Source organism: Lutjanus erythropterus, chromosome 17, assembly GCF_056507025.1.
Source record: "Lutjanus erythropterus isolate fLutEry1 chromosome 17, fLutEry1.hap2, whole genome shotgun sequence".
Classification (NCBI taxonomy): Eukaryota; Metazoa; Chordata; class Actinopteri; order Lutjaniformes; family Lutjanidae; genus Lutjanus; species Lutjanus erythropterus.
This window is the reverse complement of record NC_139333.1, coordinates 13,824,527-13,836,569: the sequence shown is the minus strand read 5'-3', so window position 1 is coordinate 13,836,569 and position 12,043 is coordinate 13,824,527. Positions and strand designations below refer to the sequence as shown.

The window sequence follows — 12,043 nt, the reverse complement described above, 5'->3', positions numbered from 1 at the left end:
CAGGACAAGGGGAAGGGGAGGGGGAGCAAAAGGGGCAGTAAATCTGAAGGGGGGGTTTGTTTGGTTGTCAGGTTCAAATATAAACAATCTTTCTCCAGAATAGTGCACCCCACCTTTAAAGCCTGATAAAAAGCATGACAACAAAATTCATCTCCTAATTACCCTTGGGCTGGTTTTCATTGGGTTCACAGAGGTCAGGTCAATCTATTTGCCCAGGCAATCCACTCAGCACTGCACAATGTGTAGCACACACTGTACAGCTGTGCTAGGAAGAACCAATGGGGTGGGATTTCGGTTTACAAATCCGGCTTAGCCAGATTTTGGGTGCATCATAGAAAAACATCAAAATGCAGGCTTTGATTAGATAAGCTTTGATGAAACAGGAGATTTGATCCATCGCTGTGAAGTTATTGAATCCTCAGTAAGCATTTCTAAATGCCTGTGAAAGAGAAAATACTAAGTTTCTCAAAAGAACAACGCTAAAGAGTGGTGTCAGTTTACGATATCAAGTGCACATCCCAAAAACTGAAGCCAAAGACAACATCAACCACCAAAATAATGCCACCTGGTACGCTTACACTCGCAGCTTTAAATGACAACATTCCTGTGTAATACAACCCAACGTCTCATCCCTCCTGTGACTTCCCCAGCCAACAACCATCCAAGTCAGGGCAACCAACCCCCGCCTCTCTGTGCCCCAAGTGCACTCAACTGGGAAATGTGTTGGCACCCGGCTGGGTAGACAGAGTTGGCTCTTACCTGCGTTCTCGGTGAGGCAGCGGGTGCTGTTGCTGACGTGTGATGAAGGTGGTGCCCCACACCGGGCTGCTGTGGCTGTTTCTGAGCCATCCCACGGGGGGTGACGATGGGTACGGGGTGCTGCGGAAGCCATGGTCTGACTCGGTCTCTGCAGTAAGAGATGAGGCTGAGCTCCCCATCACCACAACAATAAGATATAAGTCTCTGAATGCACTCTGACTGGGGGGCGGGGTGTGCGTTTGTTTTGTTTTTCCAGAGAGCACAACAGTTGACAAGGGATCCACAGCTATATTCAGTGAGACACACTGAGATACAGTGATTGGGAAGAGACTGAAAGAGTTGTTTGGACCACAACAGCAACTCTTATCATGTGTATTTTCTGTAAACGTCCTGTGGACAACTTTCTGCTTCAAACAGGAAGAATTTCTTCCTGCAAAAGGGAGCGTAGAGACCACAGCAACAGGGAACTGGGGAAATTAGCGTACTTTGCAGGTGGCAAAGTATGCAGATGAGGGTGGATGTCCCACAGTGCGCAGGGGGACAAGTTCTCAATTCAAATAGTAATTTGATGCGTGGAGCACCAATTCCAATGCAGCAGCTGGTCTCAAAGAGGAGAAAATACAATTTTCTCACAGCAAAGGCTCGTAATTCTCTCTCTTGTAGACGTTAAGCTTGTAAAACTCCGCACCACGTCTTCCATAGTGCCACTCATAAGTCCTCCCGCGTTCATTGCGACACCGCGCCCCAGGCGGTGCAGTCTCATGCCTGGTTCCTCTTTCTTTTGCACATGCTCAGAAAATCAAATCAATCAGCCAAAGCAGCAAAAGGTGTGTGCAGAAGTTAATGTGTTCACTGTCGCACAGCATCTCAGCAGCCAAACGGTACACCTCTTTAAGATTTAAGGTTCAAAAAGTGGAAAAACAAAACAAAAAAACATCCATAACATCATAAAGACAGGTGATAGTGATCAATAGTGGCATGGATCTTGCTGGAATAAATGTCATCAAAAATATATCCATAGAGTTATTTACAATGCGGGAACCAGAGGAAATCAATGCATTGCATTTCCTAGGGAGGGTGTTGGCAAAACTGCAAGTTTGCTAATATCCAAGTCTCATCTTTCAGACATTCAGTCTGACTAACAGCTGCTGTGGAAGTTTACCAGTAAAACACCCCAGCTGCATTTCTCCCACTGGATAAAACGTCATGTTTGAAAGCCTGGCTTGGGGAGGAGGGCTTTCTTGCAGATTAGACCAGGAATTTTGGATTTCCACATGAAAAAAAAAAAAAGACTCACAAGAACTTCAGAACTGAACCTGAAGGGAGTTTTTAGAAAATGAGCTGTTCTTTAAACTTCAAACTTCATGAAGATGTTTACAGCTTCAAGTCCTGTGTAATATCCGCCAAAATACCCAAGAGGGATGTTCCGTTTCTGGCTGCGGTGCTCTGCCAACGCAAGGACGGCAGATGATCCTAGTTTCCGCTGTCTGAGAGAGGCAGCGGCTTAATTTCTGTCTGATCCCACCGCCGAGGCCGGTCAATCTAGTTCATCAACTTGCGCTGGGATTTCTGTGGACTCGCTGGCCTGTCATGGCAAGTCTCTACTGGCACAAGCAGCAGCTGAGGGGAGCAAGTGTCATTCCGGGGAAGCTGTCAAGGAGGAGAAACCACATTTGCATGCATTCTGACGAGTATCGAGCAGCTTGTAAAAGAAACCCCTGAGGCAACCAACGCAGCGATCACATGGGCTTGAATCTATAGTTTTCCAGTGAATGTTGCATTGAAAAGCAGCGCATATGGGCTTCCAGTTCAGCCTATTGACAGCACCGCAAAGCGTTTTACTTGTAGAAGAAGGTGGTCTGTGTCCGTTTCCTCACAGCGGTACAGAGGCCAGGGAGAGTATCGTGCAGGAGGCGACATAGGGGGTGAGGAAACGTTAATATAACCGAGGAAGGAGCTCTCAATCGCAAAATTTCACCATCTTCCGCCGGGTCCATGTCATATCCCCAGCGTTTGTGCTGTAGACGCTGAGCCTTGTTGTCTTATGTTAGGAGACATCCTCGCTCCAGTCCCGCTGTCGCCTGCTCATAGAGTAAAGCTGTTCCATCCCAGCAGCACGCTTGCGTTTAAAGCTCTCATTCGGGTGTGTGCCGTAACAATGGTCCCATTATCTTTCCGTATTCTCCCCGGTAAAAAATGTATTTATCCACGAGCTTCCATTCTCCCTCACTGATAGCATGAGCGCAGTGGACGAGGATGCAATCTCCTCCTAACAGCGGATTACTGGAGTGTCAGCAGAGCGCATGCGCACTGGCGAGCAGAGAGAAATAACTGGAGGGCTGCGTTCAGGAGATTTAAATAAACCTCAATAGAGTCGCAGCCGTGGAGAGATCTCACTCATTAATGTGAATAGGATCCTAGAGTAATAATAATGACCTGTGATGGATGTCAGATCGTGCCTGGGCAAGGTGAGGCATGCTCATTCTGGGAAAACGCTTGGCAATAAACTGTTTGCACAACACCACAGACTTGCACAGTTGTTAAAGGATATGTTCAACCTGCAGGCAAAAGTGGCCCAAATATAAGTTTGTTTTTTTTACCCTCAAATGTGACTCGCATCCGTTTTTTCATGTCAGTGTGAACAACACAAATCACATGAAATCTGATCTTTTCAATTCTGTTTTTGGACATTTCATATGTGGTCCTCAATCAGATACAGATCTGATTTTTTTTTTTTTTTTTTGCTATACAGCCTCACTGTGAAATACAGCCCAACAGATATATCAGTTGGCTGATATTATCGACCCATTTCATATCTTTGTAACAAACCACTTTTGTGGTTTATGTATATATTCAATGTTCTGTACTACAAACATCAGCCAATATATCAATATCAGAACTGTTCCCTAATCTGCATCAGCTCCAAAAGTCCACTATCTACTGGGCCCTTGTGTGACCCACCAAGTGGAAACTCATGTAACTTTTGCTTCACTCACTTGTCTGAACTGACTGCCTTGCTGCGACAGTCTTGGTGAGAGGAGCTGACAGATGTAGTCAGAAATAGAGCTGCAACAATTAATCGATTAGTTGTATTAAATTAATCACCGTCTTTTTTGATAATCACTTATTATCTGGACACCTCTGTCACACTAAACTGAATATTTTTGGACATTTTTTTTTGACATTTTATGGATCAAACAAATAATCAGTTCAATCCTTGACAACCTGAAATTTTGGATGAAATCAGTTTCTGTGAAGTCAGTCACGTTACAACCCCAAAACTCTTTGACACTGCACCCCCACAGACCTCAGAACAAAGGTAATGGTCCACAAAATTCATAACCTAATTAAAAGTTTGTCTCCTCATCATCGTTATCATCTGCTCACGATTTTGCTGGCTTCCCCTGCTTGTCAGCTTATAAATGAAACCATAAACACTCACCTCAGTGGCCGCCACTACTACTCTCATACAACAGTGTGCTGCGTGTGAAGTGTTTGCTATTGTTCTTTTGCGCATGTGAGTCAGTTCAGGACTGTAACCAGTTCACACTGGAATCTGATATCATCCAAATTAAAAAAATAATAAAATAATGTGAACAGCCCTATAATAACAAAATAACAATAAAAAATAGATTGAGCATTAAATCATAACTGAGCACTAAGGCTTGCAGTGGTTCCTTGTGAAAGAAGGCTTCCTCATCCTTAATAGTCAGTGCCAGAGGAGGCAGTAAGGGGTTAAGTAGAAGACGATGGTGACTCCAACACTCATCATTGCTCAACTGTCCCTGCACATTACTGAGATAAGCCTTCAAACTTTCCCTCTCCTCTCTCTTCCACTTCATATCACTTTGCTGACCTCTTTTCTGATCCCTCATTCCCTCTCTGGCTCTCTCTGAATTCACAGTACATAATGCAGGGGTCTAACCACACCATGAAAATACTCCACATAATTTTCTTTACATTCTTTGTTACATTGAAAGCAGTGGGTTAACCATTAGCCATGAACTACCAATGAAGCGCAAGCACATTGGCTGTGTGGCGAGTCATTTGTCTGGAAGTCTCAGTAGCTGCAAGGGTGTGTTGCTCACACACCTCTGAGCATGACTCCTGTTACTGTGGTTAAATGTACTGCGACTGAAACTGGTTGGTCTGGTATGGTTAACCTCCACTTAAATTCCAGAGAACAGCACAGACTTAAATACGTAACAGAGTTGTTGACGCAGACTTGGGTCCTACCCCAGTTACCAGAGTGCATGGCTGGAGCTGTCAAGAATGTTGCTTCATACAGAAACAAAGGCACAAACAGCTTACAAGTATTAGTTATATAACTCAAGTCAATTACCAAAAGTAAGTGCATGTTGTGTCAGCTCATAGTTGTATTAGAGCTGCAATAATTAGCCTCTTTGATCAAAAGCAAATGTCGCTATTTTGATAACCTTTTTATCATTTCAGTCATTTTTTAAAGCAAAAATGTCAGCTTATTAAATGTCAGGATTTGCTGCTTCTCTTTGTCATGTATGATGTAAATGAAGAGTCTTTGGGTTGTGGACTGGTGGTTGGACAAAAGACGTGATATGTTGACATCACACTGAGCTCGTGGAAATTGAGATAAGCATTTTTTGGACATTTAACAGGCTAAATGATTAATCGATTAAACATGAAAATATTTGGAGGATTAATCAATGATGAAAATAACTGCTAATTCTAGCTCTAGCTTGTATGCAACAGCCAACTCAAAATTACAATACAGGACATAAATGCAGAAATAACTGAATTAACTAAAGCAGCTTGCACAGATTGTAGCCACAGGACAGCAAAACTAACTGATGTGTAAAAAATAAATAAATAAAAAATTGGCACATAAACCAGACCAGAAGTCAGAGGACTGCAACCCTTTGTTAAGGGTGCACCTGTCCTAGGGCCACCTGTCCCTCTGCAAGTCAGCACCCAGAGATACGGCAGCTGACACAGTCAGTGCCAGAGAGAGAGAAGGAGAGGGAGAGATTGAATTTCATCTCTATTCTCCAGGGACATGGAGGGGGAAGAAGGGAAAGGCAGGATGTGAGCTGATTTCATGGTACATTGTAAGTTGTCATTTCTACACCACCCAAAATGTCCTGACAGTCAGGAACCTTTTTTTTCCTCTCCAGGGGACATGTACAAAGCAGAACACAAATGATTAATCTACACTACACAAGTGCAATCTCAACCAAATTACATAAACACTTTAGTCAAGGTTTTATTTTAATGTTGATTCTACAGACAAAGTCCCAATTTTGGGAATTTTGGGCAATTTTGGTGGCCTGTCCACAGCTGGAGATGTTCCTGGAAATGCCCCTGTTTTTAACATATTAAAAAAGACTGGATAGGAAGAAGAATGAAAAAAGTAGAGGAGGTAAGATAAGGATATGATTTAAAAGCTTGTTAAGTTTTTATTTCAAATGATAATTTTGAGATAAAATACAAAAATGAGACAAACAACTGCAAAATGTTATTTTATCTAATAATGTACTATTTATTATAAAAGACTGAAGCGGAAGGAGAAGACTGTGGGACTGTAAACCAGCCATTCTCAATCTTCTGCAGTCCACCCAAACCTTTGGTCACAACTCTGCTCAACACAAGACTGATGGTACAAATGACAAGATACAAGATACGTTCTAGTGTTAATGGGATTGCCCACCAAAATACGTTCTATCACCTGTTAAACTATGTCAGATAAATTAAGAATAACATGTAACTTGAATCCCATTGTTCTGTTTAATTAGTTCTGATTTAAAATTTCACACACAATGACACACAAGTTGTATTTATTTATTTTTCATGACCTCTCATGACTCCCATGCAGGGCCTTTGGCCCACACTTTGGGAATCACTGCTGTAAATATGATTTCACGACAGAGTTTACTTTAGTACTCAATTTTATTATTTGGCCAGCACTATAGTTTATTATAGTACAGTTTTGCCAGGGTCAAAATGTATAAGACGGTAACTCTACTTTTTTATTTAATAGATAATAACATTGGATATTGCATCGATACTAACACTGAACTGGACAACTCCCAGAGTTTATGTCAGAAATCTGGTCACCTTGCACCAGGGTGTAATTTTACCAGTCAGTCTATAGATAACCATTGTTTTGGGGCTGTTAACTGAAGGATATCTACCAGCAATTTACATATTTTACCAGTTTGGCTGGAGGCTGGCTTTAATTTTGGTCCCTGCCCTCCACCTTGCTGAAGTGTCCATGAGCAAGTCAGTGTGTCCCTTAATATGTCCAGTCTAGACTCATGTTCATCTACCTGACCTTGCCCTATGACCTGCCCCACTTCCCTAAAGAGACAAGCAGAGCAGAGATGTCCATGTTGTTATTGTAGGGTCCTGTTCTGTGCAGTGAGGCAGCGGTGATAAAAATCAACTCCACAGCGGTTATGTGTGACCACGGTTAAATACGAGGTACTGTCACATAATCGATCTATTTGTGGACAAACTGTAAGCCTGTGAGCCCTGTCACCAGCACCAACATTAGCCAGTACACAGGGAAGCCACATGAAAACTCTCAACAATCCCATTGAGACAGCGGGAGCCGAGGACGCCGGGGACCTTGTAAACAAAGACACTCTTATTCAGTCATTTGGTCGACATTATCGACGCCGTGTACAGCTGTGTACTTAACGAATTCCACTCACAAACCGGCGATTCTTACCTCAAGTCGGCTGAAGGGGAAATATTCCTGTTTTTCAGTCGTCTGTGCGTTAACTTTTCACAGCCATGGAGACGATAAGTTGTTCCCGGGTTGTACTTTAGCCTCCGTAACCTCTCCAGCCGTTAGCTTCGCGCTTCCCGCCGCCCCTGCATGTTTCGGACATGTGTGACAAACGCGAACATGTACAGTTTATTTTCACTCTGTCAGGTATTAGCGAGGCTGATGCGACCGCGGAGGTTTACCTCAAACAGCCCAGGAAGGAAGGGGAATCTCCAAGGAGCAAATACAGAGCGGACGTACGTCAAATACATACCGGAGTGCATCTGCTGCCTGCGTACGCACGTAACCGTACGTAACATGCGTCCAAGAATGCGAGGGTAGAAGACTCAATTTCCCATGTTCAACACCGACATTTTCAACTAGGATATCCGGGTACGAATGTCGTCACCTTTGACCAACACAAGTAATCAAATACATATATATTAAGCTTAAATAAAATAAAAATACATTGAAAGGTGTGATTTCGTCTTGTTATTTTGGTTCATTAGCTCAAACTATAAAAATACCTTTATTATGGCGGGATTTAATATTAGAATTTAAATATCTGAGTAGATTTCCTCTTCTATCTACACGCCACTGTCAGATAGTGGCATTCTAGTGCCATCTAGTGGCGTCTGGTTCGAACCATTGTGATCAGCAATTTGTGGGGCTGATAGTTCTACATACAATAAAATAAAATAGATTATTTCACTTCATTGTGCCTCTGTTCATGTTCTCTGCAAGTATCATTGAATATGTTTCTGAAATGATTTTTCTGAAGCATCCAACAATGGTGAGATCAGTGGATGGAGGCAGAGTCCTCACTGGCTGCTGCAGGAGTGAGGTGCCTTATCAATTCAATTCAATTTGCATTATTGCCTTGAACGTTTTATTGTTAAGTGTTCATGATGCAATAAAAAGAGTAGTACATACTAATTTAATCCAATAATGACATTAAAGAAAAAGGAAAAACACAATTCATAAAATTGATTCATCAATTAAAATAAGATAAATATATAAAAAAACAAAACAAAATGCATTTGGTCACGGGGTTATATGCAGAGAGAAATAATGTAAATAGCAGACAGACAGCCAACAAAAAATAACATTTGGGCTCACAAATTAGGCAGTGTGTCTACCCTATAGAATGCTTGTAATATTGTTAAAACTACTTATGTTATCCACTGGCTATTGGTGAAAACTGTAGGATCTCTGTAAAAATATTAGATAAATATCATATCATATCATATCATATCATATTACTAATTATGCAATTAGTCCAACAATTGTTGTTGCTGCTGCTATTGTGACCATCATTAACACCACAAGTGTAACTGATGCTGTAACCACTGCTTAGGTACATATTTTTTGATCTATTGTTTTATGTGTGATTGTTTTGAAGACTAGCACCCTAAAATGAATTGGCCCTCAATTAATATTAAGTTTGTTATGTTATGCTGCTAAACCACAAATAACTGCATACTATGACTGTCACTATTACAACTCACTTCTGCTGGCCTACAGCTTTACCACTGCTCTCAGTTGTCACTGCAGTCCTGTGATGATTTACCCACTGTCTCTGCTTTGAATCTCTTGTAGAACGGCATCAAGGGAAAAATAAAGTTCTCCTTATACTAGGCTCCATTACTGCTAATAGCCATATCAAATGCTTCTGGAAGGTGTGGTTATATTCTAAGATACTTTTGTTTTTGTACCAAAAAGTGAGTTTATGTTGACTTTTGTGTTTAATACAATGTTATACCTGTAGTATGCCTACATGAATATTGCTGTACAGATTATATTTTCAGATTTAAATTTATGTAGTATTGGTCTGAAATCATGTTCTCCCTAAAAAGATTTTCATAATTTAAAGTTAACCTAGACCTACAGTAGCATGTCAGCAAATTGCTTTGTTTAAACTAAGACGAGGGAATTCCAGTTCACTCATTATAGCTGAGAACTTCCCTTACTGAAACTATTTTGAGTTCATATTTGCTGACATATAATTTATTGAGAATTGCATTTTACCACATTGCTAAGTTTACAATTGGGTAAAGAGTTGTCTGCTAACCATGAGTGAAATTTAAATTTCATTAGGATAAAGAGTAGCATGTGAAACTCTCAGAGAAACTGGATTATAGTTAATGCCGGTGTCACCCTGATTGTTTGAACTGGCGAAGTTCAAAGGATTAGGCCAATATCAGCAGGGTTAGTATACTTCAATAATGAGATAGCTGGGCGAAGTCTGAAAACCCATTAATGTCTTATTAAGATAATTGTCCTGTGTGCAATCAATCGCCATAATTCACCTGGACTCACTGTGTTTGAACCACTGGACAAAATGAAACCCAGGGTTTATGTTGGGTGAGTGCTTCTATGCGAATTAATAACCTTAAAGGAAGTTCACAATAATAAAAAACCTCAGTGATATCTTTTTAAAAAATAGATAATGTCATTGCTTAAGTATGGAAGCCCGTCTGCCACTGTGATGAAAAAGAGAGATCCTATCAGTCATTATAATGAGAAGCTTTCTCAAAATAATGAGTTAGTATCATAAAATAATGAAAAACTGTCTCAAAATAATGAGTTAGTCACTCAAAGTAATGATAAACTTTCTTAAAATCAATATCGGTTTTCTCAAAATGAGATCTCTAAAAGTAATGACTTAGAATCTCAAAATAATGAGAAACTTCTCAAAATAATGACATAGATACTAACTCATTACTTTGAGAAAGTTTCTCATTATAATGACTTACAGGATCTTGTATTTTTTATCACATTGGCAGAAATGGGCTTCCATTGTTCACTGGTTTAAAATATTACTCCATATTGAGCCAAATAAAATTCCACATACAGTATATTATTGTGTCAATGCTCATTTTCATAATAGCAAAGAATTAGAAAATTATATAATTCATTCACAGAGATGAAGCAGATTATATACAGGTATAAAGATTGTATTTGGGGTTGGAACATTATCAGCAAAATCAAAGTGGAAAAAAAAACATCAACATAAGACAATTACCTTACATAAAAATGAACAAAGATAAAAGAAATGTGTAGGAACCAAATAAGTAATTAAAGGAAAAAAAGATGATTATAGAGTAAGAACATAAGTCAGATAAGGTAGTAGTTTCCTACCTCTGGGCTTCCATATTTAAGAGACACTTAAACTAAGTGTCTTGGATTACAGTGATTTATCTTCGGGCTTGAGTGAGGCGGAGCAAAGCATCCTTTGGTAGAAGCACGCTGAACAGTTGAGAATGAGTCTGGGCGGAGGAAGTTTGGCTGGACGTTGTTCCTCCACACACGCCGTGTGGTGTTCACACTGACTACAGGATACATGTTTAGAAAATGTTTGTACCGGCGTAACAAACTTTATCCTTTAAGCAGGGCGGCAGAAGTTAAATAGTTGACGGCTGCTAACCCCGACACGGTCCGGGAAGGAAAGGAAAAGCAAGATTTCTTCGTCAAGAAGGTATGCGAGGGAATGCATCTTTGTACACTTCTTTTTTTTGTCTCCAGTGGACACTTGTGCACTTGTTCTTTCGCTATAGGGGGAAATAAGATAATTCCAGTCGTGGCTTTCCTTTACTGTGTATTTTGGACTAACTAACTTCTCAGAAAGTTGCTAGCTAGTATACTTTACTCAACACTTGCTAGATGCATTGTTTTCTATGGCCAGTGTCGGTGCGTACACACTGTTGTCATGACAATGCTAAGGAAACCCGGAGCGAGGCACGTTGGGAGACAAAAGACACCAGCGTCAGTGTTCAGCTTGCTCTTTCAACAAAAAACTCCCCTTAAAGTTCACCACAACCCTAAATCAGCACCTCAAGGAGTGTTATATTTTTGTCTCTTACTCCTCTGCAGAAACATTTAAAACAAAGTCAGCTTTACTATCATTTAGTCATTATAGGGGAGAGCAGGGACAAAAATGTACAGGGTGCCGTTGCAACCAGACCTTGTCTCTTGTGCCACAAAAGTCAGGAACATGCTGTAAAGTCAATCCGTCATTGAGTCCATAAGCGGAAATCAGTCCAATCCAGTCATTTTCAACAGAGTTACTGTAGAAAAACTTCCTTTTCATTTGGAAAGTAAAAAACAACACCCCCAAAAAACAACACAAAAGTGTTTGTGTTTTTAAGGTAATGTTAATTTATTCAAGGCAGTAACTGTTTATCATTTGTTAGACCTATCAGTGAGGGTTTAATTTATCATGCTAGCCTATCTTTGATGCTAACTAGGTTCCCGGTGACTAATTTCCTCGTTGATTAAACAGAAATTTTAACTTGGACTAGTCATCTAGTAAAAACAATGCTCAGGAAACAGTCAAAATTGAGCACGATCTTTTAACTGATAATGTTAAACATTTCTATTAATCACATTCTTCAATAACCAAACTATTTTAAGTACTGCTGAAATGTGTGATGCTTTGCACCATGCATTATGATCATTGCACATTATTCTATGAAATACAAAAACAGCTCAATAAATGTGTTATCTTGTCTGACATTAGCTGCCACACAGTGTGCCTAA

At 40.4% G+C, this 12,043-nt stretch overlaps 2 protein-coding genes across 3 annotated transcripts in view; one reads left to right on the top strand and one right to left on the bottom strand.

Moving 5' to 3' along the window:
- The window catches only part of capn15 (calpain 15), a 55,049-nt gene extending 47,234 nt beyond the window's left edge, over positions 1–7,815 (bottom strand). Inside the window, exon 1 of one of the 2 annotated variants that reach the window (XM_084741074.1) lies at positions 7,466–7,815. Coding sequence is in view for 1 of the 2 variants with exons in the window: in XM_084741073.1 (XP_084597199.1) it covers positions 760–938 (179 nt within the window). In the remaining variant the exon portion in view is untranslated. Of the gene's footprint in view, positions 1–759; positions 3,373–7,465 lie in introns of those variants that run through there. The other variant, XM_084741073.1, reaches the window with a different exon arrangement.
- Positions 7,816–10,782: 2,967 nt separating this feature from the next.
- Positions 10,783–12,043, top strand: part of ankfn1b (ankyrin repeat and fibronectin type III domain containing 1b) — a 184,431-nt gene continuing 183,170 nt past the window's right edge. Inside the window, exon 1 of the mRNA XM_084741297.1 lies at positions 10,783–10,982. The gene's annotated coding sequence lies outside the window, so the exon portion shown is untranslated. The remainder of the gene's footprint in view (positions 10,983–12,043) is intronic.